The sequence below is a fragment of the Hippopotamus amphibius genome, chromosome 11 (assembly GCF_030028045.1).
Source record: "Hippopotamus amphibius kiboko isolate mHipAmp2 chromosome 11, mHipAmp2.hap2, whole genome shotgun sequence".
NCBI lineage: Eukaryota > Metazoa > Chordata > Mammalia > Artiodactyla > Hippopotamidae > Hippopotamus > Hippopotamus amphibius.
The window spans coordinates 87,328,923-87,353,154 of record NC_080196.1 but is presented as its reverse complement, the minus strand read 5'-3'; the positions used below and the strand labels follow the sequence as shown (position 1 = coordinate 87,353,154).

The 24,232-nt window shown below is 52.2% G+C and overlaps 1 protein-coding gene across 1 annotated transcript; it reads right to left on the bottom strand.

Moving 5' to 3' along the window:
- Positions 1-5,285: 5,285 nt before the first annotated feature.
- On the bottom strand, positions 5,286-19,890 carry SIGLEC15 (sialic acid binding Ig like lectin 15). Its single transcript, XM_057700610.1, has 6 exons — positions 19,839-19,890; positions 10,510-10,569; positions 9,750-10,133; positions 8,287-8,667; positions 7,125-7,155; positions 5,286-5,367 (listed from the first exon to the last, which is right to left on the bottom strand). The coding sequence occupies exons 1-6, from the start codon at positions 19,888-19,890 to the stop codon at positions 5,286-5,288; spliced, it is 990 nt and encodes a 329-aa protein (XP_057556593.1).
- Positions 19,891-24,232: the final 4,342 nt, after the last annotated feature.

Below are 24,232 nucleotides of genomic sequence, written 5' to 3'. Positions count from 1 at the left end.
GGGGGCCCTCTGGGAGGGCAGCCAAGCTGCCAGGGAGGGCAGTGTAGCTGAGCTTGGTCACAGTCTGCTGCACTTCACGTTGGAATGCTAGGGAGTTCTTCCTTAGTGTTCATTTCCATGACATTAAGACACACCTTGAATGGGCCAAAGTATGGGTGGGAGGGCCTGCAGATTTGATTTGGGATTACATCAATTTGGGATTTCCCTGGGGCAGTACCCTGTTTGTCTCCCCAACCCTTGCGCCCTTGTCTGGGTTTGGCTTCCTTCTCTAGGCAGAACCACAGGATTTTGGAAAGCGGCTTAGAGGCAAGTTGTCCCACCTCCTACTAGTGTAGGAATCAGGTTACCTGTCTCTAGGCAGGTGGGCTTCCTTGCTGGGAAATGCCCAAAGAAATGCAGCTCCAGAGTGGTTCGTGTTACCATGGGGCAAATGAGAATTAGCAACGGTCTTCACCTAAGGATGAGGGAGCCAAGATCTTCCTCCAGGACCTGCTTCTCTTCTGAAGACAGCCCTCTTCCCTCTTGGTCTTCCTTTGCCAGCCTAAACCCTTTTAGGAGACATACCCACATTCCTGGTCCATTGGTCAGAGGGACCAACCCAGCCTCTTTCCTGGACACCATATTTTAATAGAGCCTAAATTTGTGGCTTGGACCAGATTTATCTTGGAATCTCTCAGCCTGCTCTGGTTGACCTGCTCCCTGACATGTCCTCCTTAATCTTTCTTAAGGCCCCTGTCTCTACCTTCCCTCCCTTCCCTTCCTCTTCCTCCCCCACCTCATCCCTCTCTTCCTCCACCTGTGGTCACAGACAGCAGCCTCTGGTGGAGGTGTGGAGGTGAGCGTCTCCACAGGGGCTCTCCCGGGGAAGTCTTCAGCCCTGGGGCCCCTGTGAGTTCACTGGCACATGGGACTTGGAGACAGAGAAGGTCTGGGGACCCAAACCCTGGAAAACCAGAGAGTTCCAGTCCCAAGTAATTCTGTATCCTTCTGTTGGCAGACCGTGTTTTCTCCCTTTAGCTCATAAACTATGACAAAGAGGAAAGAGCACAGGAGAGGAGGAAAGACATGTGAGAACCTGGGAAGGAGAAGGCGGCACAGGTGTGGAAGGAGCTGGGACAAGAGCTGTCTTGTCAGAAACACGTGTGACCCTGGCGTGGTCACTTTCCTCCCTAAGACTTTTACTTCATTTTAAAATGAGGATAATTTTGGCCTTGCCTGTCTCCTGGGTTTTTAGTGAGAACTACCTGGGATCATGGAAGGGAAAGAACTTTGAGGATCACAGGGGGACCCAGAAAATGAGGGGTGTTATTGTGGAGGGCATGGAACTGGACCTAAGTGCCAGGCTGGAGGTGGAACCAAGCTCAGAACCCCAACTCATGGTCTGTAAGTTCCCCAGCCTGAAGGCCCTGTGGCTGGCTGAACCAGGCCCTCACCTCGCTCTGTCGTCCAGTCTGGTGACGGGGTATATGTATATATGTAAAAACTCAGCCCCACTCAGTGTCAGTTCTGTCTCAAGGCAGGCCTACCTTCACTGTAGATGATCTCATGGATGGTTCTCGTGGAGCTACATCTCAATTTAAAATTTAGGATATTAGCTCCTTCAGGGCAGGGAAGGTGTGCTGGGCTCTTGGTGGATCTGGACAGGCACCTGGGCAGTAGTTGCCCTTCCTCCCACTGCCCACCTCCAGGAGCAGCCCAGCGGGCAGCTGGGAGCAGAAGGAAGCTGCGGGTTGTCGGAAGCCCCTCTCATGTCCGCAGAGCACTCTACCCTGCGCCACACTGCCAAGTCCTGCCTCCAAAGCACCAAATCTCCTAGGTCACTGCTCAGGCCCCAGGACACTGCTGACTGAACCCGCTGCCCGTGGCTTGGTCCTTGCTTGCCTCTGACGGCATCTTGGTGCTCTGAGAGGGGTGAGTTGGGAAGGACTACCAGGCTCCCAGGCGAGCCCAGGGGGTCTGGTGATGGTCAAGTGCAGTCCCCTCACCACCCTTCCCCTCTGCCCCTAGCAGATGCTTTATCTGGAGGCCAAGCAGGAGGCTTTCTGGGCACTGTGAGCAAATTGTTAGAGGAACCCTCTCTGTCCCTCCTGAACTGTGCTGCCCTGCCGTCCACCTCAGTGTCCAAAACCCTGCGGCAGAGAGGAATGCCGCTGCTGCAGCCCACAGGAAGCCCTCCTCCAGATTGCAAGCACTGCCGGAAGGACCCCCGGTTGGCAGCCAGCACCTTTACAAGTCAGGTCGACTCAGAGGGAGTCTCCAACCTATCTTGCCTAAAAATCAACTGGAGTCAACTGGATCCTGGTTAGAAACAACAAGCCAAAAAAGGACAATTGGGGAAACATGAATGTGGGCTGTGCAGTGATATTGTTGAATAATTGTTAGTTTTCTCAAATGTGATAACGGCATTGAGGTCATGGAGAAGAATGCACTTGTTCTTAGGAGACCGCCAAGGCATTGAAGGGTAAAGTACTATGATGTCTGCAGTTTACTCTCAAATGGTTCAGCCAAATACATACACATACACACACACGTGCATTAAGCTAATACGGCAGAATGTTAGTAAGTGTTGAATGTAGATGGTGGGTATCTGGGTGATCATCTTGCGTTTTCAGCTCTGTGTGTGTGTGTTTGAAAAATGATCATAATACAAAGTTAGGGACAAAATCCCCTGGACAATCTGTCTAAAGGCCTCGCCTTCAGAGCCTGTGACTCAGGTGGTCCAGGTGGTGCTGAGCATGGGGAGTTGAGCAAGCTTCCCAGGTGCTCCTGATGCAGGTGTTCCGTGGACCCCATCTGGGAAATGCTGCTCTGAGAGCCCTTTCCGAAGGTGGAAGCCCCAGCCCCAGGGTGTCATGGGTCTGGAGTGGAGCTGTGGTCAGATGGTGAAAGCAGCTGTGCCAGCAGTGCAGGGCACCCTGACTCCCTGCAGCTGCTCATCTCTGCTGGGGCAGCACCCTCCACACCCAGGAGCCCCCATGCTGCAGCCTCGGCTCCAGCCACAGCTGCCTCTGTCCTGGTATTCTAGCAGCTTCCAACTGCTTAGACAGCACCGCGTGTCCCTCCTCCTGGCCTTTGCTCAGAATGACCCTTCTGCTTAGAATGACTTTTTTTTTCTTACTACCCAACCTCCATGCTCCCCCATTTGCACGGCCAACGTGTACCATCTCCATGTCCCCTCCTCCAGGAAGCCTTCCGAAGACTGGGTCACTCACCCCTTTTCATGTGCACCCACAGCATCCCCAGAAGACTGCTGCCCTTACGTGACTTCCCACTTACTGGTCTGCGTTGCTCACAAGCGTGAGAATTCCTGGAGAGTCCTGCAGAGTTGTCAGGGCTGTTCCCAAGTGCTCCGGCTTCCCTTCTTCTAGGTACAGTGAAGGGTTGCACTGCCCAGCTCCTCCAGGGGAGTGGGGCATGTGGCTAGTTCCGCCCGATGAACTTCCCAAGGGGAGACCTTCTAGAACTTTCTTTTTATCTCCAACCCAGCAATCCACATTAGAGAGGGTGGATCCCCAGGGAGCCTGGGTCCCTGAGTAAGTACAGTGCACACAGCCCCCTTGCTGATCTGTGCCAGACATGCAGCTTTGGAGAGAAGAAACCCTAACTGTTCTTGGCCACTGTGAGTTGGGGTTTGTTACTGCAGCACGACCTAGCCCAGCCTTGTTCATTTCTATATCCTCAAACCCCTGGCCCAGCTGCTAGCACAAAACGATGCATAAGAAATAATTCCTATCACTTTTTCTTGGCTGTGGAACTGGCCTCAAAGACCAAGCAGATGCCCTAAGACACAGCATCCCTGTGTCCTTCCTGATGACACAGGACTCTTGATGCAGGTGCCCCAAAGTATCCTGGCACAAAATACCAAATCCGTCGACCTCTTAACAACTCAGAGAGGCTTCTGGATGTATCATAAGTTAACCATGAGCTGCCATCACCCCTTTGCTCTGGAGAAGGCTGCAGTGAGGGGAGGACCTCATAACCCACTGCCCTGCTGATTAACTTGTGAAGATCCCTCAGCCTTCATGCTGGGGCATCCCCAGAAAGCATGAGAGAGGACCCCACGCTCACTGTAGGTGACTCATCACCACTGCAGCGTCTGGAAAAGTTCTGGAGGGAAGTTTGTTCCCATCGAAGGCCCCCATCTCTGTGGCCCTTTCCTCTTGCCAGCTTGCCCGGGTCCCAAGCATGCCTCCTCCCCCTCTCCCTGCCCCCAAGGACTGCAGGGGCTAAAATGATCGAGTATGAGGATGGAAGGCAGCACTCTGCAGTCAGCCTGGCAACACTCTGGCAAATGGGAAATTGCTGGTGCTTTTGGCTGGCGCACGTCCAGGGAAGATGCAGGTAGTAGAGAGGTCAGAGCTGCAGCTGCTTTGTCCACGGACACCCTGTGGCCCAGACTTGCCCTCACACCTCCCAGATTTTGGTCCTTAAGAACAGTGGATTCCAGATGCTTTGAGACGATGGGTGTCTTTCCTTTTCCCAGATGTCCCAGCTGAAGGCAGTGCAGAGCAGCCAATGGGGTAAAAGGAGGGCAGAGTGTGGGACAGTCACAGAGGAGACCCCGGGGGCAGGGATACCAGGCTTCTCCTTGTTGCTGATTTGATGTTCCTGGGACCACATGGTGGCACAGCCCTGACCTAGGCTTGCTCTCTGGAATCCTTGCTCTCAGTGAGGTTGGTGTGGGTGCTATGCTTGCCCAAGGTTACACGTCCCAAGGTTGCTCTGCAAGGAGAAGCCTGTAACACGGCTCACATCTGTAGATGGCTTTTTAATGCCCAAAGCCCCTTCACATCCACTACTTCCTCAGACCTTGACAGCCCTAAGCCAGGAGGGAAGACTATTATTATCAGTGTTCAACAGCGGACAGACTGAGACTCAGAGAAGTGAATAAAGTGCCTTGGTCCTCACAGCAAGTTGGCGACAGAACCAGGATGGAGCCTGGGCCGGGAGACCCCTATGATCAGTGTCCTGCCTGCTTTACTACAGTGTTCTAGGCAAGAAAAGGCGAGAGGAGCTTTCAAGAAGTCACACACACACACATACACACACACACACACAAACACACACTCAAAATGCTGCCCCATTGACAGAAATATCTCCAGGGCTTGGAGACAGAAGTCCATGTAGGAGACTTCTGAGCCTCTGTGAGTAGGGTCCTGACCTTGGGGCGCCACCTGACTGGGGCTGCCAAGCCTGGGAGCCAGGAAGGACTGTCCCAGCCAAGCCTCATGTTGGCCTTCATTCCTCATGGTGTCCGGGGGGGATGCCGGTGGCCAGTGGGCTCCTCAAGGTGAACACACAGCTGCTGGTGGGCCCCGAGGACTCATCTGGCTCAAATTTTCATAATTGGACTCCTGAGCCTGGGGCCTGTGGACAGGACAAAGTGGGCTGACCACCCAAACTGGAGGGGTCTCTGACTGCCCAAACCACAGCCCAGGAAGGGGCGGAAGGAAGAATGAGAGGGGTGTTGGGGGCCCGCATCCAACAGGGCCTGGAAACTAACCGAAGGCTGGAGGCAGGGCAGTGGCAGAACTTGCAGACCAGGGAGGGGACCACCCGGGTGACACCATCCCAGACCAGAGTCTCCATCTTCTCAAAGGGATCTCATCTGTGCCTTCAGAAACTACCTCTGGGGTCCTGACCTCCAGGCCAGGCCTCCTGCTAAACCCTAATCCTAATTGCTTTCCTGACTTCTGGGACATCCTTATGGGCCTCTCAAAGCTAAACATCCACACCCTGCTCTCCTCATCTTCAGCTCAGTAAGTGGCACCTGGGGTTGCAGCTCCAGACCTGCTGTCTCCCTCCCTTGCTTGTGCTGCCCACCCAGTCCTCTGGCCAGCCCTGCATCTGCCTGCCCCATCTCCCCACCGCCTCTACTGCCACCTTCAGCCAAGCAACTAGCAAGCTGCCGCCCTGGTCAACAGCCCTAACAGGTCTCCTGCCTCCACTCCTGTTCAGATGGGGCCCCTCACCTGCTTATACCATTCACTGACCTCCCATCGCACTCTGAATCAATCCCACAGCCTACCTGTCCTCCCCACCCTCTTCCTGGGTCATGCATGAGCCTTTCTAGAGTCTTTTCCTCCTGGATCGCCCCCGCCACCCTCGCCTGCCCATCTGGGGCTTTATCCCATCGCCTTGTCCATTTTTTCCCACAGCTCTTATTTTACAATCTAAGATGTCTTATTTATGTGTTTATTAAAATTCTCCATGTTAAAGTGTGAGTTCTCTGAGGAGGAGGATTTTTGCTGTTCTTTTAGCATCCGAAACAGTGCTTGGTACCTGGTAGGTACTCCATAGATATTTGAACAACAGTCAGCTTTCTGATTTAGGCGCCCTGGTATCCCGATAGTAAGTTAGCAACGAAAAGGGACTTTGCACAAGTATTTGAGAATGTGAGGGATTGCTGCAGAGAGGGGCCTGGGCTGGCAATGTGGCTCTCCTGGCCCCCAGGCACCGGTGGGAGCTGAGCTATGGGAGCACCTGCGTCCTAGAAGGCTGTCATCCCCTCTCGCCTCCCCCAAGCATCCAGGACGGGGTCTTGGAATTGGATTCTTTCTTCTTGAACACAGGCCTTCACTTGGACAGACACCAAGAGGGGGCAAGGTCCATGCTTCCTAGCTGGATCTGGGAGCCTCAGCTAAGCCACAGAACCTCTAAAGACATTTTGCTTGCAAAGCCTTCAGGGTGTCTGGGAGAATGACTGCCCACTGGTGGCTGTTGTGTGGATCTTTTCAAGGATGCTGGGCACTATGAGAGGAAACGCAGCCTCCAGGCATCACATCTAGGTGCAGACATAACGCAGACCCAGAAAAATGACCCTTCAGCACTATGGACACCAGGCAGCTGGTCTGGGAGACAGGCCAGTGTGAGGCCCACAATCAATGCTGGGAACGTAGGGGGCGGGGCCGGGGGAGCAGGTCAGCGTGGCCTGGTCAAGCCTGGTCTGGCTGCCAGGCTTGGTGGACTGAAGGAGGGGGGCTTTGGAAGGCTGCAGGGAGGGCCTAGAGCCTGCTCAGGTCAGGGACCCCAGCCCCAGCCCATTGCCTGTACTTTCTTCTCAGGCACCCCTTGGCCAGTGGGGACTAGAGTGGGGCTGGGTGGAGGTGGGGTGGCTCACTTACCGTGATGGGGCATCCTGGGTGACTGGGTGCTCTGTGTGAGGGACAGAGAGAGAGGAGGCATGAATCTCCATGGTAGCCTCTGGGCAACTAGCCCTGCCATCCACCCTGCCCCACTGTGGAGAGTGGTCTGGAGGGAACAGCTAGCCAGCAGGATGCGAAGAAGTGACCTGAAAGATGATGAGTTACCGGGGAGGACAGGGAGTGAGGAGGGGACCTAACAGGAAGACCTGCTTTTCTGAGGCACCTGAAGCATAGACTTCTTGGTGGGTTTGAAGACCCTGCAAGAAAGTCAGCATGGCTCCAGCCAATTTGGCAGCCAGAGCAACTGTGACGTGTTTTGGATTTCATCCCAGGAGAGTTTGAGGCTGGTGCTATTCACCTGGGTGGTCTGAGAGGCTCTGGGAAACCCCCTCTCTGGGGCACGGAGCAAATTTCCCATCCAGCTTAGTGAGAGTAGGGAGGGGGTGACCGCTGCTTTCTGAAGACAGCCAGCTAGATCAAGCTTCCGCACTTTTATACGTGCTGTTCCGTCTGCCAGGAATGCTATTAGCTCCTTGTTTTCCCAGCTCACACCTGCTTGTAGCTTTTGATTTAGCCTCCCTTTACTTGTGTAAAGCCTTCCCTCCTAGCCCCTGTCTGGATGCCCTCTAGGCTTCTGCAGTACCTGGGCTGACAAGCACTTAAGCAGATAATTACACTGCAGACTGCAATTATCTGCTCATACCTCAGCATCCCTTTCATCAGGGAACCATATCGCATTTCTCTCTATGGCTAGCGCCTACGCAGCATGTAGCAGGTGCTCAGGATGCGTGTTGTAACCAGTGAAATGGTGCTATTTGGGAAAGCCTGTGTGTGGTCAGAACCCTTCAGGATGAGTTATTTGTGGCGCGCTGGTAAAGGGTTGGGCTTGGAGCTATACTGTCTGGATCTATATCTCTGTGACTCTAGGCTAGAGGCAAGTTCACTAACCTCTCTGGCCCCAGCTTTCTTATTGTAAAATGGGCTCACGCTGGTTCCCACCTCCTGGGCTTGATGCAGGAAGAGGAAAGTGAGATGGTTCACAAGTTCTTAAGTGATGTTTCGGCTGTGTTATGCCAGGTGGTCAGCCTGGAGGAGAGCCCCGCCCGCCCCTCGCACCCACCTTGGCCCGGAGCGCACCCACCTAGGCGGCGGCGGGCAGCGACGTGGGCAGCCAGAACGCTGAGCAACAGCAGCGCCTTGAGGCCGAGCGCGCCGAGCGGGAGGGCAATCGCCGAGGCCCGGGAGGCGCCGTGGAAACTGAACAAGTAGACACTGGCTTCGGCGCGGCCCAGGCTGTTGGAGGCCGTGCACGTGTAGCGGCCGTCGTGGGCCAGCACGGGCAGCTCGGCGGTCACCTGGTGGCCGTGGTCTTGACCTGGGCTTGGCACGGCGGCCGAGCCGTTGCCCAGGGCCGGGCCGGACCAGGTGAGGGTGGGCAGCGGCTCCCCTTCAGCAGTGCAGAGCGCGTGGAAGGCGTGCGCAGGACCCGGCAGCACCGAGATGTTGACGATCCGCGGGGCGGCTGCGGGCGGCGGCCGAAAAGGACCAGGGAGAAAGAGAAGCGCGGTCAGAGCAGCGGCGGGCAACGGGAAGGGCACGGGCAAGGGGCAGCCCTCCCCGTCCCCTTGGCCGAGGGGGCCGGAGGAGGGGGCAGAGGTGGGGAGGTGGGATACGGAGAGAAAGGAAGAGGCGCTCAGGCGACAGGATGCCTGGGTCCCAGTACAGCTGTGACCTTAGGCAGTTATTCCGTCGCTCTGTGCCTTAGTTTCTTCACCTGTAAAAGGGGGATCACTTACATTATGGGGCTGTTGAGAGATCTGACAAGTTAATACATATGGGGTGCCTGGGCAAGTGCTCTCTAAACGTCATTATTATTGTGGTAGCGCACGACTGGGGGCAGTCTGCTGGAGTGATTTCAAGGGCACCTGCCACTCCCAGACAGCCTCACCAAATCTAGAGTTCAGACGGATTCACTGAATCGGTGGTGTTGCGAGACTGAGGCGGACAAGTGCGGAGAAACTGAAGTGCACTCAGAGAATTGGTCCAGCCAGCCCACGGGCACAGGGGAGGTTCTTGGCAGAGCCAAACTCAACCCGGAACGCCTGGGTTCCCCACAGCGGTGGTCCAGGATTTTTAAAAAGCTTCTTAGGTCACTTCGATGCGCAGCCAGGGTTGAGAACCGCCGCTCTGGGATCCTGGTTCCCACATCTTTATACCTCAGGGTCTAGCGAAGTGCTGGACACTTGGTGGGCTCCCTGTGCATCCCCTTCTGTGCACACAGCCCGCTGCAGTCCTTGTCATATTTAAGGTGAGGGTTCCTCGTTGTTCTCCCCAACCCCCCCCCCCCCCCCAATCTGAGAGCTGTTGGGGCATATTCACTCTCTACCAGCTTCATTACAGTGCCCATCCCAGGCCCCACCCTGCCCTTTCTGGGGCCAGGATGCGGCGGCATTTTTATCCTCCTGATGACTCGTAGCCATCGCCAGGTGTGAGACCCCCTGCTCTAGAGAAAGGGGTGTGCCTGTCGTACCCCTTCGGATCCCAGCGCAGAGCCCACACCTAGAGAGCCCTCGGGTGCGGCGGGGAGGTGGGCGGCGCGCTCACCGGTCACGCGGAGCCGCACGCCGTGGCGGCTCTCGTAGCGGTCGTGGACGTCGCCGGCGAACTCGACGCGGCAGAAGTAGCGGCCGTCGTCGGCCAGCGCGAGGCGCTCGATGCGCAGCGACAGGTCGTTGCGGCGCGGGTTGCCGAGCAGCCGGAAGCGGCCGTGCAGGCTGAGCGCCGTCTGGCAGAGCTCGCTGCCCCGCGCCGCCGCGCAGCGGAACACCTGCGGGCCCGCGTACGGCTCGCCCGCGCGCCAGATGGCCGTGAGCGGCCCGTCGTAGTGGCGGTGCGGGTGCGTGAAGGTGCAGGGCAGCACGGCCGCCTCGCCCGCCGCCGCGCTCACCTCGGCCGGCACCTGCATGGACCAGCGCTGCGCCAGCGCACCTGCGGGCGGGCGGGAGGCAGCGGGCGTGCGTCAGCCCTGCCCGCGCCCCCCGGGGGGGCGGAACGCTCCCCCCCACCAAGGACTAAGGAAGCGCCCTCCCTCCCCTCGGGGATGAGGGGAGGCTGGAAACCCACTCCAGGACTCGAGAGGCATCTCCTGGGACCTTGACTCCCGTGACTTTCTAGGTGCCTGGACCCTCCCCCCCCTTCTCCGGGACTGTTTGCCTCACTCAGGGCCGTCCCACCTCACCTACAGGCCATGACTCCAACCTCTTATGCATCAAAACGTGCCCTGCTGCAGAAATGGCCTGGGATCCTGCGGTTACAGGCCAGTCCCAAGATCCCCCGAGATGAGGCTAATAGTAAAGGCACTTACTGTGCGTCTCTGTGTTGAGCAAGTTCCCGGTGGTATCTCTTTTAGTTCTCGCAAATGATTCTAGAGGTAAGCAGAGTTATCCCCAGGTTACACGTTAATAAACCGAGGCGCAGAGAAGTTGAGTAATTGCCTGAGGTCAGACAGCCAGCATGAGGCAAAGCTGATGTTCAAACTCTGGACTGCCTGACTCGTCACTCTAATGCACTAAGGGCATGGAAACTTGGGGCTTATCCAAGGAGAGCACACTCCCATTAAGAGAGGGGAAACTGAGGCCTTGAGAGGGGGTGGTATGTTTTGAAGCTGATATATTGAGTTGGTGGCTGAGATTCCTCTACAGTAGTCCAGTTCAACCCAAGTGAGCTTCCCAAAAGGCCAGTGCCCAGACAGGGAGCTGAGACACCAGGAGGGATGGACCATCATGCTGCCTCCTTGCTTTGCACAAGTGCCTCTGGGCTCAAGTTTCCTCACCTCCCATGTTATAAGCCTCTGAAGTATGGCTGAGCTAAGGGCTGGAAGCTGCACTCTACCTGTAGCTTACGGAGGGCTGGAGAGTCACTGCCTGTGTTGTTGCAGATGTGTGCTTCTTTGTGGGTGGGGTGAACAGGGTGGGTGGATGGGTGTCAGTGCTGGGCAGATCAGGCCAGGGGTGTGCCTCCTCAAGGAGGAGGGCACAAGCTTAGCCTCTAGTGCCGGGTGCAGTTTAGGAAAGGGATCTTTACAGGGAATAGTATAGCATCCCCTGTGTTTCAAAAGGGCTTTGCAGTTTACCAAGTTCTTTCACATACATCACGTCACACGACTCCAAGTCCAGTGCTCTTTGCTCTGTGGGGTAGTCTGACTCGTCTCTTGGGCAGGAATCTCCTCAGCCCACAGCTGGCAGACCATCCTCCAGGGAACCCATCCCATCTATGAATAATCTACAGGTCAAGGCATTCCTCCTGCTCAGAACCAACATCTCCTGCCCCTCACATGACTGCCAACGCTCCTTGGAGCCTTTACCTCCCCTCCCCGTGATGGCCCTCCTGGAATCCCATCATGGCTATCCTGGACCCAGTAAGCCTTCCCTGCTCTGGTGGAGGTTCAAGTCCTTCACCTGCCCCTCTCCATCCTCACTGCCTGCTTGGTACTCTCTCTGCAGTGTAGTGTCCTGACCCTGGGGGCTCCAGGTGTGTGTTCCAGGTGTTCCGTGCCAGGCAGAGTGGGGTATGAATTGGGTTGCGTGAGCTGTGCCTCGTGTAAAACCTCACTTTGGGATTGTGCCGAGCTTGCAATGAAATAAAACCACAAGGTTGTTTGTTTGGTTTTTTTTTTCACACAGTCTGCTTCTAAGCCAAATCTTCTTTCTTCTGGACAAGTGGAAGTATGCTTCTGAACCCAAGTTGGGGACTTGACATCTATCCCTGGTAAGAACTTGTTTGGTCAGTTGTAAATAATCAAAGGGCCTAGTTCCAAATTTGAGAAACCTTTCCTGAAGGTTTTTCTCGTTCAGTCAGTACTTCTAGTTGCAGAAATCATCTCCCAATCTTGAGGCTCAGCCCCTGCCTCAGTTTCCCTGCGTTCCCACCCTTGGTGACCTCAGCCTCCTCTGACTTCCTGCATCTCGCAGGCATCATGGAGCCGGGCACTGACTCCCCAGGGATTGTTTGCTGTTGTGCCTTCATTGGCTGGCAATCATTGATGAGACGCGCCCCCACTCAAAGCCAGGCACTGGGATGAGAGCCGGGGCTACAGAGAGCAGGAGAATAACTTATCAGCCTGTTGGAGCTAACAGCTCAGAAAGGGTGACAGCCCCGTGAACCCATAGTTACACAAAGCCTGCCAGGTGCTCTAATGAGGGACGTGAACAACGTTCCCTCCATCTGAACATGGTTCCTGGCCCCTTTCACTCATCAGCTCCCTTCCAGTTGTCCCCAGGCCTCTGCTGAGCCATCCTACAGCAGGAGGCCTTCCTCAAGCCCCAAGCCTGGGTCTGGCACCCCTTCCCCATGCCCCAGGGCCGCCAGAGGTGCTTCCTCTGTATGGGCATTGCCTGTTCAACTGTGTCTCTTGTCCAGGCACCCAGAAGCTCCGGGAGGGCAGGGACCATGTGTGGGAGGTCATATCTGTGCCCCCGTCGCCCAGCACGTGCCTGCCACATAGTAGTTGACGCTGAATTGAATCACTGTGGGAGAGCAGAAGGGAGGGTGCCCGGGTTGGTAGGAAGTGGGGGTGGGCAGGGGTCGACTGGAGGCCCCATGAGAGAGGAGCTGCCGCCTCAGCAGAGCCTTGAGAAAGGAGTGGAATTTGCTAAGCCCTGAGGTAGGCTGAAGGCATTCTAGGCAAAGGGCAAAAAGGAAGTATGGACATCAGCATAGAGGTTGCAGGGCGTGAGAGGATAAAAGGGGCCAGAGTACATGATGTCTGGGGGCTTGTCGGGAGACATTGCTAGTCTTATTCCATAAGCACAGCAATCCATGGGGTGCTGTCATTAGCCCCCCTTTCTAGAAGGGGATCTGCGGCTCAGAGAGCCCGAGGGACTTGGCAAGGCCATTTGGCCATCCAGGCAGAGCCAAGCCTCCCCCTCAGAGTGTAACCGAGCAGGACCCTATGAGGCTTTCCCAGAATAGACCCCCACCCATATCCTCTGCCTGCCTTTTGTCCTTAGAAAAACTTCAGTCAAATAATACATTTAATCAGAGAAATGAGAACATGCAGAAAGAAAGGAGAACAGTCAAGTAAGACAAAATAATAATACTTCAGCCACTAACAAAGTCAATGACCTCTAGTTCTTCCTCAAGGACTATAGGTAATATTCTGAGCCATGTCCTTTGAGCTGTTTTGCAGATAGTGAAACCCCCAACAGGGGGAAGACGTTAACTACAGGCTGCCTAACTGGACCCCAGAGCAGCCGGAACCAGAAGGTTGATGATGCTGACCCCCGATTACCTCACCACCAACCAATCAGAAGAAGGTCCATGAGCTGGCCACACCCTGCTCCCTGAACACTGTAAGACTCCTCACTACCCCCTCCAGGGCGGGACACACAGTTTTGTGGGCATTAGCCTGCTGTGGCCCCCTTTGCCTGGCAAAGCAATAAAACTATTTCTTTCTACTGCATCCAAAACTCTGTCTCCTAGAGCAGAACCCACCCAGGGATGTTTAATCCAGCACCGGTGAACAGAGGCTGAATTTCAACAGTCGATGGGTCATGTCTGGCCTTGTCCCTGGACTCTGTGCTGCTCGAGGATGACAGCCTAGATTGGGAGCATCTGACATGTGGTACAAATGACAGGCCAGGGCCCCTCCCTCCCTGAGTGGGTCCTGCTCTAGCAGGAGAGAGGACACACAGAGGCCCTTTCACCAGGTGTGATAGTCTTGGCTCCTATTAGGGGGAGATTTGTGTTTCCTGTTTACCTGCTGTAGGGTGTTCCAAGAGGCGGGCACCTGGACTCACTTTTACCCAGAGATCTTTGGATGAGGGGACTTGAGGTGAAGGTGGGAAGGCCCAAGAGGAATTACCCAGGGAGCAAATGCATTTGCTTTGGCAGAAATCCAAGCTCCCCAGCCTCCTGTGACATTAACCATTCCCTCTGGCAGCTCCTGCATGTCTCTTAGGACAGGGCAGGGACAGCCTCCCAAACTGGAACCATGGCTCCTTTTTAAAGAGTCTCTCCTCTCCCTGTTTCATGTCTATCAACCTTCCCATTGTCCTCATTTCCTCCTCTCAATGGTGGGCCACTGGGTGAGCTGAAGAGCATTCCAGCTTTGGTGCAGCTGGACGTGGGTGACATTCTCACTTGTGTTGAGCACGCAGTGTGTTCCTGGCACTGTTCTAGGCTCATCCACTTCCAGGGAGATCTTTGGGCAAGTTGCATGTCCCGTGTCTCAGGCTTCTCTGCCACAAAATGGGAAACATAGTACTTTCCTCATAGGATGGAGGATGGAGTGAAGTCACACATGAAGGTCACCTGGACAGGGCTGACACTCAGCAAATGCTCAGCAATGTTAGTTCCCTCCTTCACTAGCCCTGCAAGTGAAGAGACCAGGAGGGAGCAGGGGGCTGGTGCTAACCAGCGGTGGGGAAGGAGAAGGGCTCTGGACGGACAGCTCAGGGCGATGCAGTGGGGGGTCAGGACACTGCACCATCTGTGGCTCCACTTGGCCCCTTAGACCACAGGTCGTGCAATAGCGCAGTCCTTGCCCTTAACTCACTTGAAAGCTAGTCATTGATTCATGTACTCATTCACTCCATAGATGTTTATTGAGGGTCTGTCGTGTGCTTGACACTGCTGAGCGCTGGGGATACAGTTACGGTGGCCACCTCAGTGTGTTTACAGCCTGTCCATTGCTCAGCCATTGTTTGTTTTTCATTTATACATGATTCTAACAAGTTTGTTTAATTAGCTTCCCACCCTAGGGAAATACAGATTGAAAAACCAAAAAGTGTCTTCTGTTTGTAAGTCCACTGAAAGCAGCAAGGGATGTCAGTCAGGGAGGAAGTTTCCGTAAAAATAATGTGACGACTCAGGAAAGAAATGATAAAAGCGCAGCACAGAAGGGACCCTGCAGAGGAGGCGTAAGTGCAGAGGGCCTTGGGGGATTGCAACACTGCAGCAGGCTAGTGAAACAGATGCCCACAGCGATGACCTGAGTCACCCGGGAAAAGTTCATTGCTGTGAGAGGTGCGCCCCTCAGATGGGATCTCAGGCATCTGTCTGGGGCTGTAGCCCTGGCTAGACGGGCCCTGACTTTGTGAGGGCTTGAGTGAGTCCTTAGAGCTCTCTGGCCTCAGTGGGCTCATCTCGGAAATGATGTCTCTAGATATTTACTAAGGAGACTTTTAAATCTAAAGTCTGTATCCAAAAATGATATTTGGATAAAAATGACAAGGAAGTCTGGCAAGCATTTTAGAAATATGTCAATCTAAAATTAATTTAAAGACTTTTTAGGTACTTAAAGTAAGCCATTAGCTGTCGAGAAAACTCAGCTACTCAGAAAGATGCATCCACACTTGATGGTCCAGTGCAGCCGTTTACTAAACTCTCCGCATTGCTGCCTCACGCCTCCCCGTGGTGACGATGCTCATTGAGGGAGGGCTGGGGCTGCAGCATTGGGTACCAGCTTCCACGTAATCATAATCACTTAGTGTCAACCAAGGGGGCCAATTATCCCAAAGCCCTGTGCCAGTGGTGCCAGGATAGGATGAGAACTCGGCGATAGAAACATCTGCAGAACCTGGATGGGCAGAAGTGGCATCTGGATGGATTAGAAATAGATGCCTTGGTTTTGCCTGCAGCTGAACCAGATTCCCACCAGTTCCTTGTGAGGAAGGAGGCAGGGGTGTGCATGGGAGCCTCTCTGTAGCTCATGTGCAGTGTGTTCTATGGGATGGTGCTTATGTTAATTAGAGAGAGAACTGTTTATGCTTTTGTATCAGGCCATGGGGCAGTCGCTGTCCATGGATCACAGATAGGAAAGCAAGCTGGTGGTGGTGGCTGTGGTGGGACAGTGGCCAATGGGGTATCCTCAGCGAGTGGTACTTTGCCAAGAATTAGGTCTGCTGGGGTGGGCTTTTATGTGACAGGTTTCTGGACATCGAGGGGGAGAGGGATGATGCCAGGCAGGTGCTCACCACAGACAGACGATGCCTTGTGGAGGGCTAGCGTTGTGGCCCTCAGAGCTAGAGCCCCTCAGAGATCTGCTCCCCACCCCCACCCTCCAGAAGGGCTGCCATTACCAGTTGACAGGCAGCCAGTCTGATGAGCCCAGCTGTCTGTAAGGGGCTTCCCTCCTTGTGGACATCTGGGCATGTTAGCAGGGGTGTTCTCAGGGAGTGACTCCAGGGGTGGCTTCTTGGGCAGCGCCTGAAGGGTCAGGAGAGGGTGTTTTGGGGCCAAAGATAGATGTTCTTCTTGGCCACCAAATCTCCCCAGTTAGGTGTGTGGCTTGAGCTGGGGCAGTTGCCTTTCATCTGATTCCCTCCTGCCCCTCAGTTTGCTCTCAGTAATCCTTCCTTCTGGGCCTGCATAAAGTCCAGACAGTTTATCAGTGGAGAAAATGTGAGAATGGGGCAGAGACCAGAGGGGAGAGGAGGGAGCAGAACCAGGAATTCCATCCTTCAGTGCAAAGCAGACCCTGCAGGTTCTAGGGAGCTGGGAGACACAGGGACAAATGAGTGAAAGGCCTGGCTGTTCCCCTTCTGCCCTCGGGTTGTCCTGTTTCCCCTCTAAGCTTTGCCTCTCCGGCCACTTGGTTGTGGAGCTGGACCCTCTCGCCTGGGCTGATAGAGAGGCAGAGCCGAGGGTGGAGACTGCCCCAGGGCATTGTCCACCACAGGGCTCTGGCTGCTCTTGGGATTTCTGATCTGCCTGTTCCCTGCCATGCTCTGGCTCCCTGCACCCCCCTCCTCCTCCTGGGGTAGGACTTCTCGGTCCCAGCTACTGGCCACAGGAGCCACCAGGGGCAGAAGTGTCCTGGCTCATTCAGCCTTCATTTTCTCCTGGGCCCACGACAGCAGTCCCTGACATTTCCCCATGTCCCAAATAAGTCCCCACCCCCACGTCCTCAGGTGACTGCTGCAAACTGTCTTGCCTTTTCAGTTTGTTTTTTTTGCTGTGGTTCAGAGCTAGCAAAGTAAGTTCCTCTGAGCCCCAAGCTTCGCCTCAGGCTCACCACTCACTGCACAGAGGCGTAGGCGGGTCAAGAGCTGGGCTGGCACTCAGGAGACTCCAGTTCACACCCAGGCTGTGACGCCCAGAAGTACCCTGACCTCCTTGAGCATCCCTGAAACAGGGACAAGGGTCTTCACTTTGCAGGGTGTTAGTGAAGAGTAAATGAGCTGCCCGTCAAAGACCTGGCACAACAGTCCTTGAGGATGGCAGCTGCTGTGATTGCTGTACCTACTCATCAGAGATTTGGGAATCAACTGAGGTCTTGTCAAAGGTCAGCAAGTGGTCCCAGACCACTGCGCTTCCTACCACCCCTCATGTTCCGACATGTCCCCCTTTCTAAAAGCAGATCTGGGGGGAGATGGAAAGGAAGGACAAAAGAGAATGTGGGGCCCCCTGGGAGATGAGGGACTGCCCAAAGGCACTGGGTGCTGGTGTGGGCAGGGGCGCCGGTAGGAGGGAGAAGGCACGGAAAGTGGAAGGGAGGGTGGGTTTCCTGGATGAATTCCTCTCGCTTCACTTTTGCCAAAGGCCAGCCCTGGGCCCTGCTCTCAGAGGGATGGGACTGTGACCTGTGGCCCCCCTGCTCTTGGGCCCTCGGACTCCAGCCTCTTCCAGGCCCACCGCCACTTGGAGAGGCTCTCAGGTGAACAGCACCAGAGGGATTTCACAAAGTGGGGTGCCACTCACCCTGGTTCACAGCTCTTGGTCTCAGTGGTGAAGCGGCCACGAGAAGCGGGGTCGCCTCCTGGAGCCGGCTGCCCGGCTCCCACGTGTGCTCAGCCTCCTTAGGGAATCGCAACACCCAGCTGGAGCGTTTGTGCAATTTGGGTTTTGTACTTAAACATGTGACTGCTCACGCTTCCCCTAAGTTTTTTTTTGTTTTTTTTTTTTGTCTTTTACTGATTCATAGCTGCTGACTCTTAGCAGGAGCAAAAAACCAAATCGAAACAAAAAGCCTCAAACCTAGTCTCCCTTGAAGTTATGTGACTTGAGCAACATTTTCACCATTTATTGCACAACCGCTGAGCTCCCAGGTGGTGCTGGGGGCCCTCCACCCATGATCTAATTCTCCTTCACAGTGCCCACAAGGTGGCGGGGACCCCCATTTACTGAGGCTCAGAGAAGTTAGGCAAGCTGCCCAGGGCCACACAGCTAGTAAATAGCAGAGCTGGGATTCGCAGCCTTGTCTGACCTGCTCTCCTGTCTGCCCCAGCTGTGGACACGGTCACCTCCTCTAGCTACGTGGGACCCGACCCTAAATTATCCAGAAAGATGGCTGAATTAGATCAACTTGGGAAAAGAAAGCCCCTCCCCCATCAGCCCCCACCACAGGGCTGTGTGGGTGGGGCAGCGGGCAGTGTAGGGTCAGGAGGTGGTGGTGTGGTCCCGTCTAGAGCCACATACCCCCAAGTTCAAATCCCAGCTTCACCCCACACCACTCACTGAACCTCTTTGTGCCTCAGTTTTCTCATCTGTGGAAAGGGAATATAATAGTTCCTTTCTCATAGGATTATGAAGCTCACGTGAATTACTAATTAAAGTGCCCAGCACTTAATAAGAGCTGTGTAGGCACTTGCTATTAGTTTTCAAACCAGCCCCAAAGAGGACTCCACTCAGTGTTGAATGCTGAAGAGGGTGGAGGACCAAAGGCTTGAGGAGTAGGAGTTTATAATCTAGTCGTAGAGACAGGACCCTATCCAAGGAAGATTGACTAACAGCTCGGAACACTGTGATGTCAGTGCTGTTACCATGTGGCATGTGATGGCTAATGGCTGTGCACACGCAGGCCTGGATGCCAAGTCCAGGAACATAGTCAGGAGAGGATGTCTCAGGCTGCGTGGGGTCGAGGAGAGGACTGGGGCCTGGACATAGGAGCTCATGGGGGTTGCTTTGTCATTTATCCCAGTGGCCCTCAACTGCATCGTGCTTCAGAATCACCCAAGAACATGGTTGAAATGCAGATTCCTGGGCCCTGCTCCTCACATGTTCTGATTCTGCAGATCTGGGGTAGAACTGAAGAGTACGCATTTTAACAAATGCCTGCCTCCCCTGGGATTCTGATGCAGATGGTCTGTGACCATATTTTGAGAAACACTGTTCCCAGGGACACCGACTCCTTGAGCTAAGTGACCTTAAGGGAAGTGACATTGTTACTTAAGCCTGCGACAAAGAGTTCCCACTCCTTGGGGTTCCTGCTGGGCGGTCAGGTTGCCCTCGATGACTTGCCCTACTCCCCACATGAAGTCACCCCCACCCTTACCCCAAACAGCCATGTGCTCTCCTTTCCCGGTGCTGTGCCTATTAAGATGCAAAGCACTTGAATGACAGCAACACCCCCAGTCTGCCAGAGCCTGCATTGTCCTCCCCAGAGCTGGCCCGGTACACCCCTGGATCCTCACAGCAAAGGGTGGGGCAGGAGTCCTGTAGAACAGGTGGGGACACTGAGGCCCAGAGGAGTCCAGGCCCTGCCTCAAGTCACCAGGAACCCAAGGCAAAGCCTGGACTTGAACTTCTGGCTTCTGTCACCACAGCCTCCCAAAGTGCAGCTCTTCCTTCTCCACAGGCCTGGAGGCCCTGGCAGCTCAGCTGACCTGAGTGCAAGGAGAGAAGACTGTACCTAAAATTTTGTGAGCATCTTTTCTGTTCTGAACATGCACCGGAGAAGAGTGGGAAACTCACCCGTCGGGATGATGCACACCAAGCAGGCCAGGAGCTGGAAAGACCCTTCCATGCTGTGAGGTCTGGAGACCCCAGACCAGCCACACTCAGCCAGGCCACTGGCAAGACCCCTCCTTGGGGTGGCTGTGGGGGGAGGAAGGTGAGAGGGGGTAGGCAGTGTGCCCAGGTCTGCAGCCCTGCTGGGCTCTGCAGGCACTGGAGGAACTGGAGAGAGGCAGCCAGACCAGTGTGATTAGATGAGACCCGTGGGGTTTAGTCATGTGGAAAACCAAGAGGGGAACCACTCGGATGATTTTCCAGGACAGGAAACCGAGAAGTAGATGGGGAAGATGCAGGACCCGTTCCTGTGGCCACTGTCCCTTTGAAGAATCTGCTGTTCTTATGCTTCCTTCCCTCCCTCTCTCCCTCCTTCCCTCTCCCTCCCTCCTTCTTTCTTTCTGTCCCTCGCTCTTTCCCTGCCCACATTTTCAGTATGCCAGGAGGGGTTTTCATCTCGATGAAGCTGTTTTACTGTGGCCATATAGGTTTTTTTTTTTTTTTTGCCATATATGTTTTGAAGTGGTGATTATTGATGGAAGGAAAAAATCATCTCCAGAATGTCATCATTATTGACAATGGTTATATTACCAAGCAGCATAAATGGGAAATAGTAAAATTATTAAGCAAATCAACCCAGACAAGCATGTCAAATCTCTGGGAACATCAAAATGCCAGATTAAAATATCCTGCTACGGGGGCAGAATCTCGGTATCTGTTGCAAGGAGGTAATTGGGAAACTGAACTAAAAAAGCAGCCAGGTTGGGGGCTGACAAGGGTGAGCTGATCTTTGAGTGGGAGGAGGTGTTTTAGTTCAGATAATGGTTAATCTGTTGGGGAAAAAAAGCGATTCTCAAATATAATGGATTAAAAAAAATAGAAAGTGACTTCTCTCCCTTGTATCAGTCCCAAGGTGAGCTGTTGATATTGATATTACTTCTCATGGTCATTCAGGGATCCAGGTTCCTTCATATCGTCACTCTGCTACCTGTCCCCCCAAGGCTTTGTTAATGCCTTCAAGGCTGAAGCTGACTTATTCAAGGTCTAGCTTGTGTGAAGGGGAAAGATAGAAACTCTAAGTCTTGTCTAGGGCTTGTCTTTTCTTTATCCAGGATTCAAAAGTTGTACATATCACATCCACTCACACCCCACTGGCCAAAACTTAGTCATACAACCACACCTACTGCAAGGGAGGCCTGGAAATGTGGCCACTAGCTAGGTAACCATATGGTCAAGTTAAATTTTATTACCAGGGAAGAAGAGAACAGATGTTGATGGATAGTTACCTATCTCTGCCTTAGGTATTTGCCATAACTCCAGAAAACTAACCTTTGCAGAATACTTTATTCCCTAAACTCTAAAATGTCATTGAAAGATACACCCTTATTTTATATACCACTAAGATGGAAAAGAATTCTACCTTTTTGTGATTGTAAGATGGCACTGACTGTAGTATGTATCCTGATCTCAGAAATGGTAAAGTGTGAAAAGGTGTGTATCTTAGCATTGATGCGTATAGTTCCTTTTTATCTGTTTGTATTTTTTGGTAATATACTCTCAGTAAGAAAAGGGCAGCCTATCTTCCCTACGCTCAGAGGAACCATAGGAAAGAGGCATGTCTGTGCTTACGCCAGGGTTTTAGAGAGGGAGGCCAGGCATGTTGATGGTACCAGGGATTGAAATGAGAGGCTTCTGTGGGCGGGTGGGTCCTTTGTGAGAGTCTCTCCTCTGCCTTCCTCTTTTACTATCTTGACTAACCTATGAGCACCCAATACGTTCCCCCTTGCACGGCCACTTGTCACTTCCTATGTGCCTCTTGTTTCCTTAGTGTAAGGATCCAACCAGAAAAATGAAACCTCTGCAAAGTGTTTAACATGGAAAGGGGTACAGGTAGCTGGTAATACAGATAATTGAAGGAGAAAAGGAAAAATAGGAGATTCTGAGATGGCCCAGGTATTAGTAACTACAGGAAATAGCAACCACTCCTAAGATTGAGGGGGTAGAAAGGAAGAGGTGAGGTTACTGAGGCTTAGGACCTTAGAGGCAGGGCCTCTGCACAGCTGGTTGTCAGTAGGATGAAGGGGGCACTGTGTGCCTAATGACTATGGGATGAGGAGGAGGAGAGACACGGCTGGCTGATGCTATACCCGTGAGGGGATTCCGCAGGTTGGATTACCAAAAGAAGCTGAAGGCTGGACCTAGAGCTTTCACAAGGTGCTGGAGCAATGCTAACAGGAACTGGAAGCCCTCTTCCCATCTTCCAATTTCTCTCTAGTGCCTTCATCAGCTAGCAAGTGTGTGTGAGAAATGTGGTTTGCAGAGTCCCAGCCTCAGCATCTAGAGCAGAGTGTAGAAATGTAGGCTTGGGGCTGAGAGCCGAGGCGTAAATACCCGGCACTCAATTAGACTGTAACCCACCTCCTGGAGGCTGTTCCTCCATATATCTGGGGTAGTGTTTAGCGTAGCACCTGGCACATGATATGAGTTCAAAATTATTTGAATTTGAGCTGTTTAAAGTACTGTTTAGTTAATTCAGGAATGAAAAAAGGACCTCACTAGAGAATTCACAGACAGTAAAAAAAAAAAACAACAGCAAGAGGATATTATGAACAATTCTATGCCCATAAATTCAACAACTTGGTTGAAATGAACCAATTCCTTGAAATACATGAACTATCAAAACCTACTTTAGGAGAAATAGATAATCTGAATAGTACTATATCAAACTAATTAGATTCATAGTTTAAACCCTTCCAACAAAGAAAACTCTAGGCACAGATGGTTTGGTGAATTCTGCCAAATATTTAACAAAGAGCTATACCAATTCATAATCTCTTGCAGACAATGGAAGAGGAGGACACATTTCCCGACTCTTTTTATGAGCTCAGTATTGCTCTAATGCCAGAAGAAGACACTACAAGAAACAAAAACTGCAGATCAATATCCCTCATGGACAAATATTTCTCAACAAAAGTGTTAGCAAATTGAACTCAGCAATATATAAAAGGAATAATACAGCACAACCAAGTGTGGTTTATTTTAGGAATGCAAGGATGGTTCAACTTTGAAAAATCAATCAATGTTATTCACTAAAATACAGATTAAAGAGGAAAAGTCATATGATTATTTCAATAAATGCAGAAAAAACTTTTTGACAAAATTCAGCACTAATTCATGATAACTTTCAGCAAACCAAGAATAGAAGGGAAGTCCTCTAACCTGATAAAGAGCTTCTACAGAAAAACTATAGCTAATATTATACTTAATAGTGCAAGACTGAATGCTTTGTCCCTGAGACTGGAAGAAGGCAAGTATGTCTTCTCTAACAACTCTTGCTCAACATTATACTGCTAGTCCTAGTCAGTCTGATAAGACAAGAAAAAGAAATAAAAGATACACAAGTTGGAAAGGAAGAAATAAAACTCTCTCTTAGCAAACAACATGGTTACTTACATAGAAAATTTCAAAAAACGGACCAGAAAACCCCTCCCAGAACTAATAAGTGAGTTTAGAAAGGTCAGAGTATAAAAGGCCAATATATTTAAATCAATTGTACTTATAGTAACAATGAATAATTGGAATTTTAAACTGAAAAATCCCAGAATTATACAATAACATAAAAAAACCCAGCACTTACATATAAACCTAAAAAAAAGTGTGCCATATCCGTATGCTGAAAACTATGACACACTGATCAGAGTGTTTCAAACAAGACTTACATAAGTGGAGCGATATACTGTGTTCAGTGTTCAAAAGTTTCTTTATTGGTAAGCGGTGAGTTCTCTCCAAATTAATCTATAAATTCAACACCATCTTAATCAAAATATCAATGGGCTTTTTTGGTAGATCTCTATAAGCAGATTCTAAAAGTTATATGGAAAGACAAAGGAACTAGAATAGCTGATTTTTTTTTTTTTTGAAAAAGAGAACAAATTATGAGGACTCTCATTATCTGACTTCAAGACCAAATATAGAACGGTAGAAACCAAGATCATGTGGTCTTGGTGAGATGATAGCCACAAAGATCAATGAAACAGAGTAGAGGGTCCAGAAAAATAAATCCCGTCAACTGACTTTTGACAAAAATGCAAAGGCAGTTTAATGGAGAGAGGATAGTGTTTTCAACAAATGCTGCTGGAACAATTGTATGTCCACATACATACATATCTATAACTCACACCTTATACAAAAATCAATTAAAAATACATCATAGATCTAAATGTAAAATGTCAAACTATAAACTTTCCAGAAGGAAACATAGAAAAAAGTCTCTGTAACCTTGAGTTAGGCAAGGAGTATTTAGGTACAACACCTTAAGGATGATATGTTAAAAAATTGATAAATTGGATTTTGTTAAA

What these genes read in the sequence shown, in the direction of transcription:
- SIGLEC15 (XM_057700610.1), bottom strand. Translation starts at nt 19,890, where the DNA reads ATGGAAGGGTCTTTCCAGCTCCTGGCCTGCTTGGTGTGCATCATCCCG. An exon ending in CGCTGCCCGCCGCCGCCTAG is followed by an intron (nt 7,156 to 8,286) that starts GTGGGTGCGCTC and finishes TCCCTCACACAG; the next exon opens with AGCACCCAGTCACCCAGGAT. An exon ending in ACCCAGGATGCCCCATCACG is followed by an intron (nt 5,368 to 7,124) that starts GTAAGTGAGCCA and finishes TCCTGTCCACAG; the next exon opens with GCCCCAGGCTCAGGAGTCCA.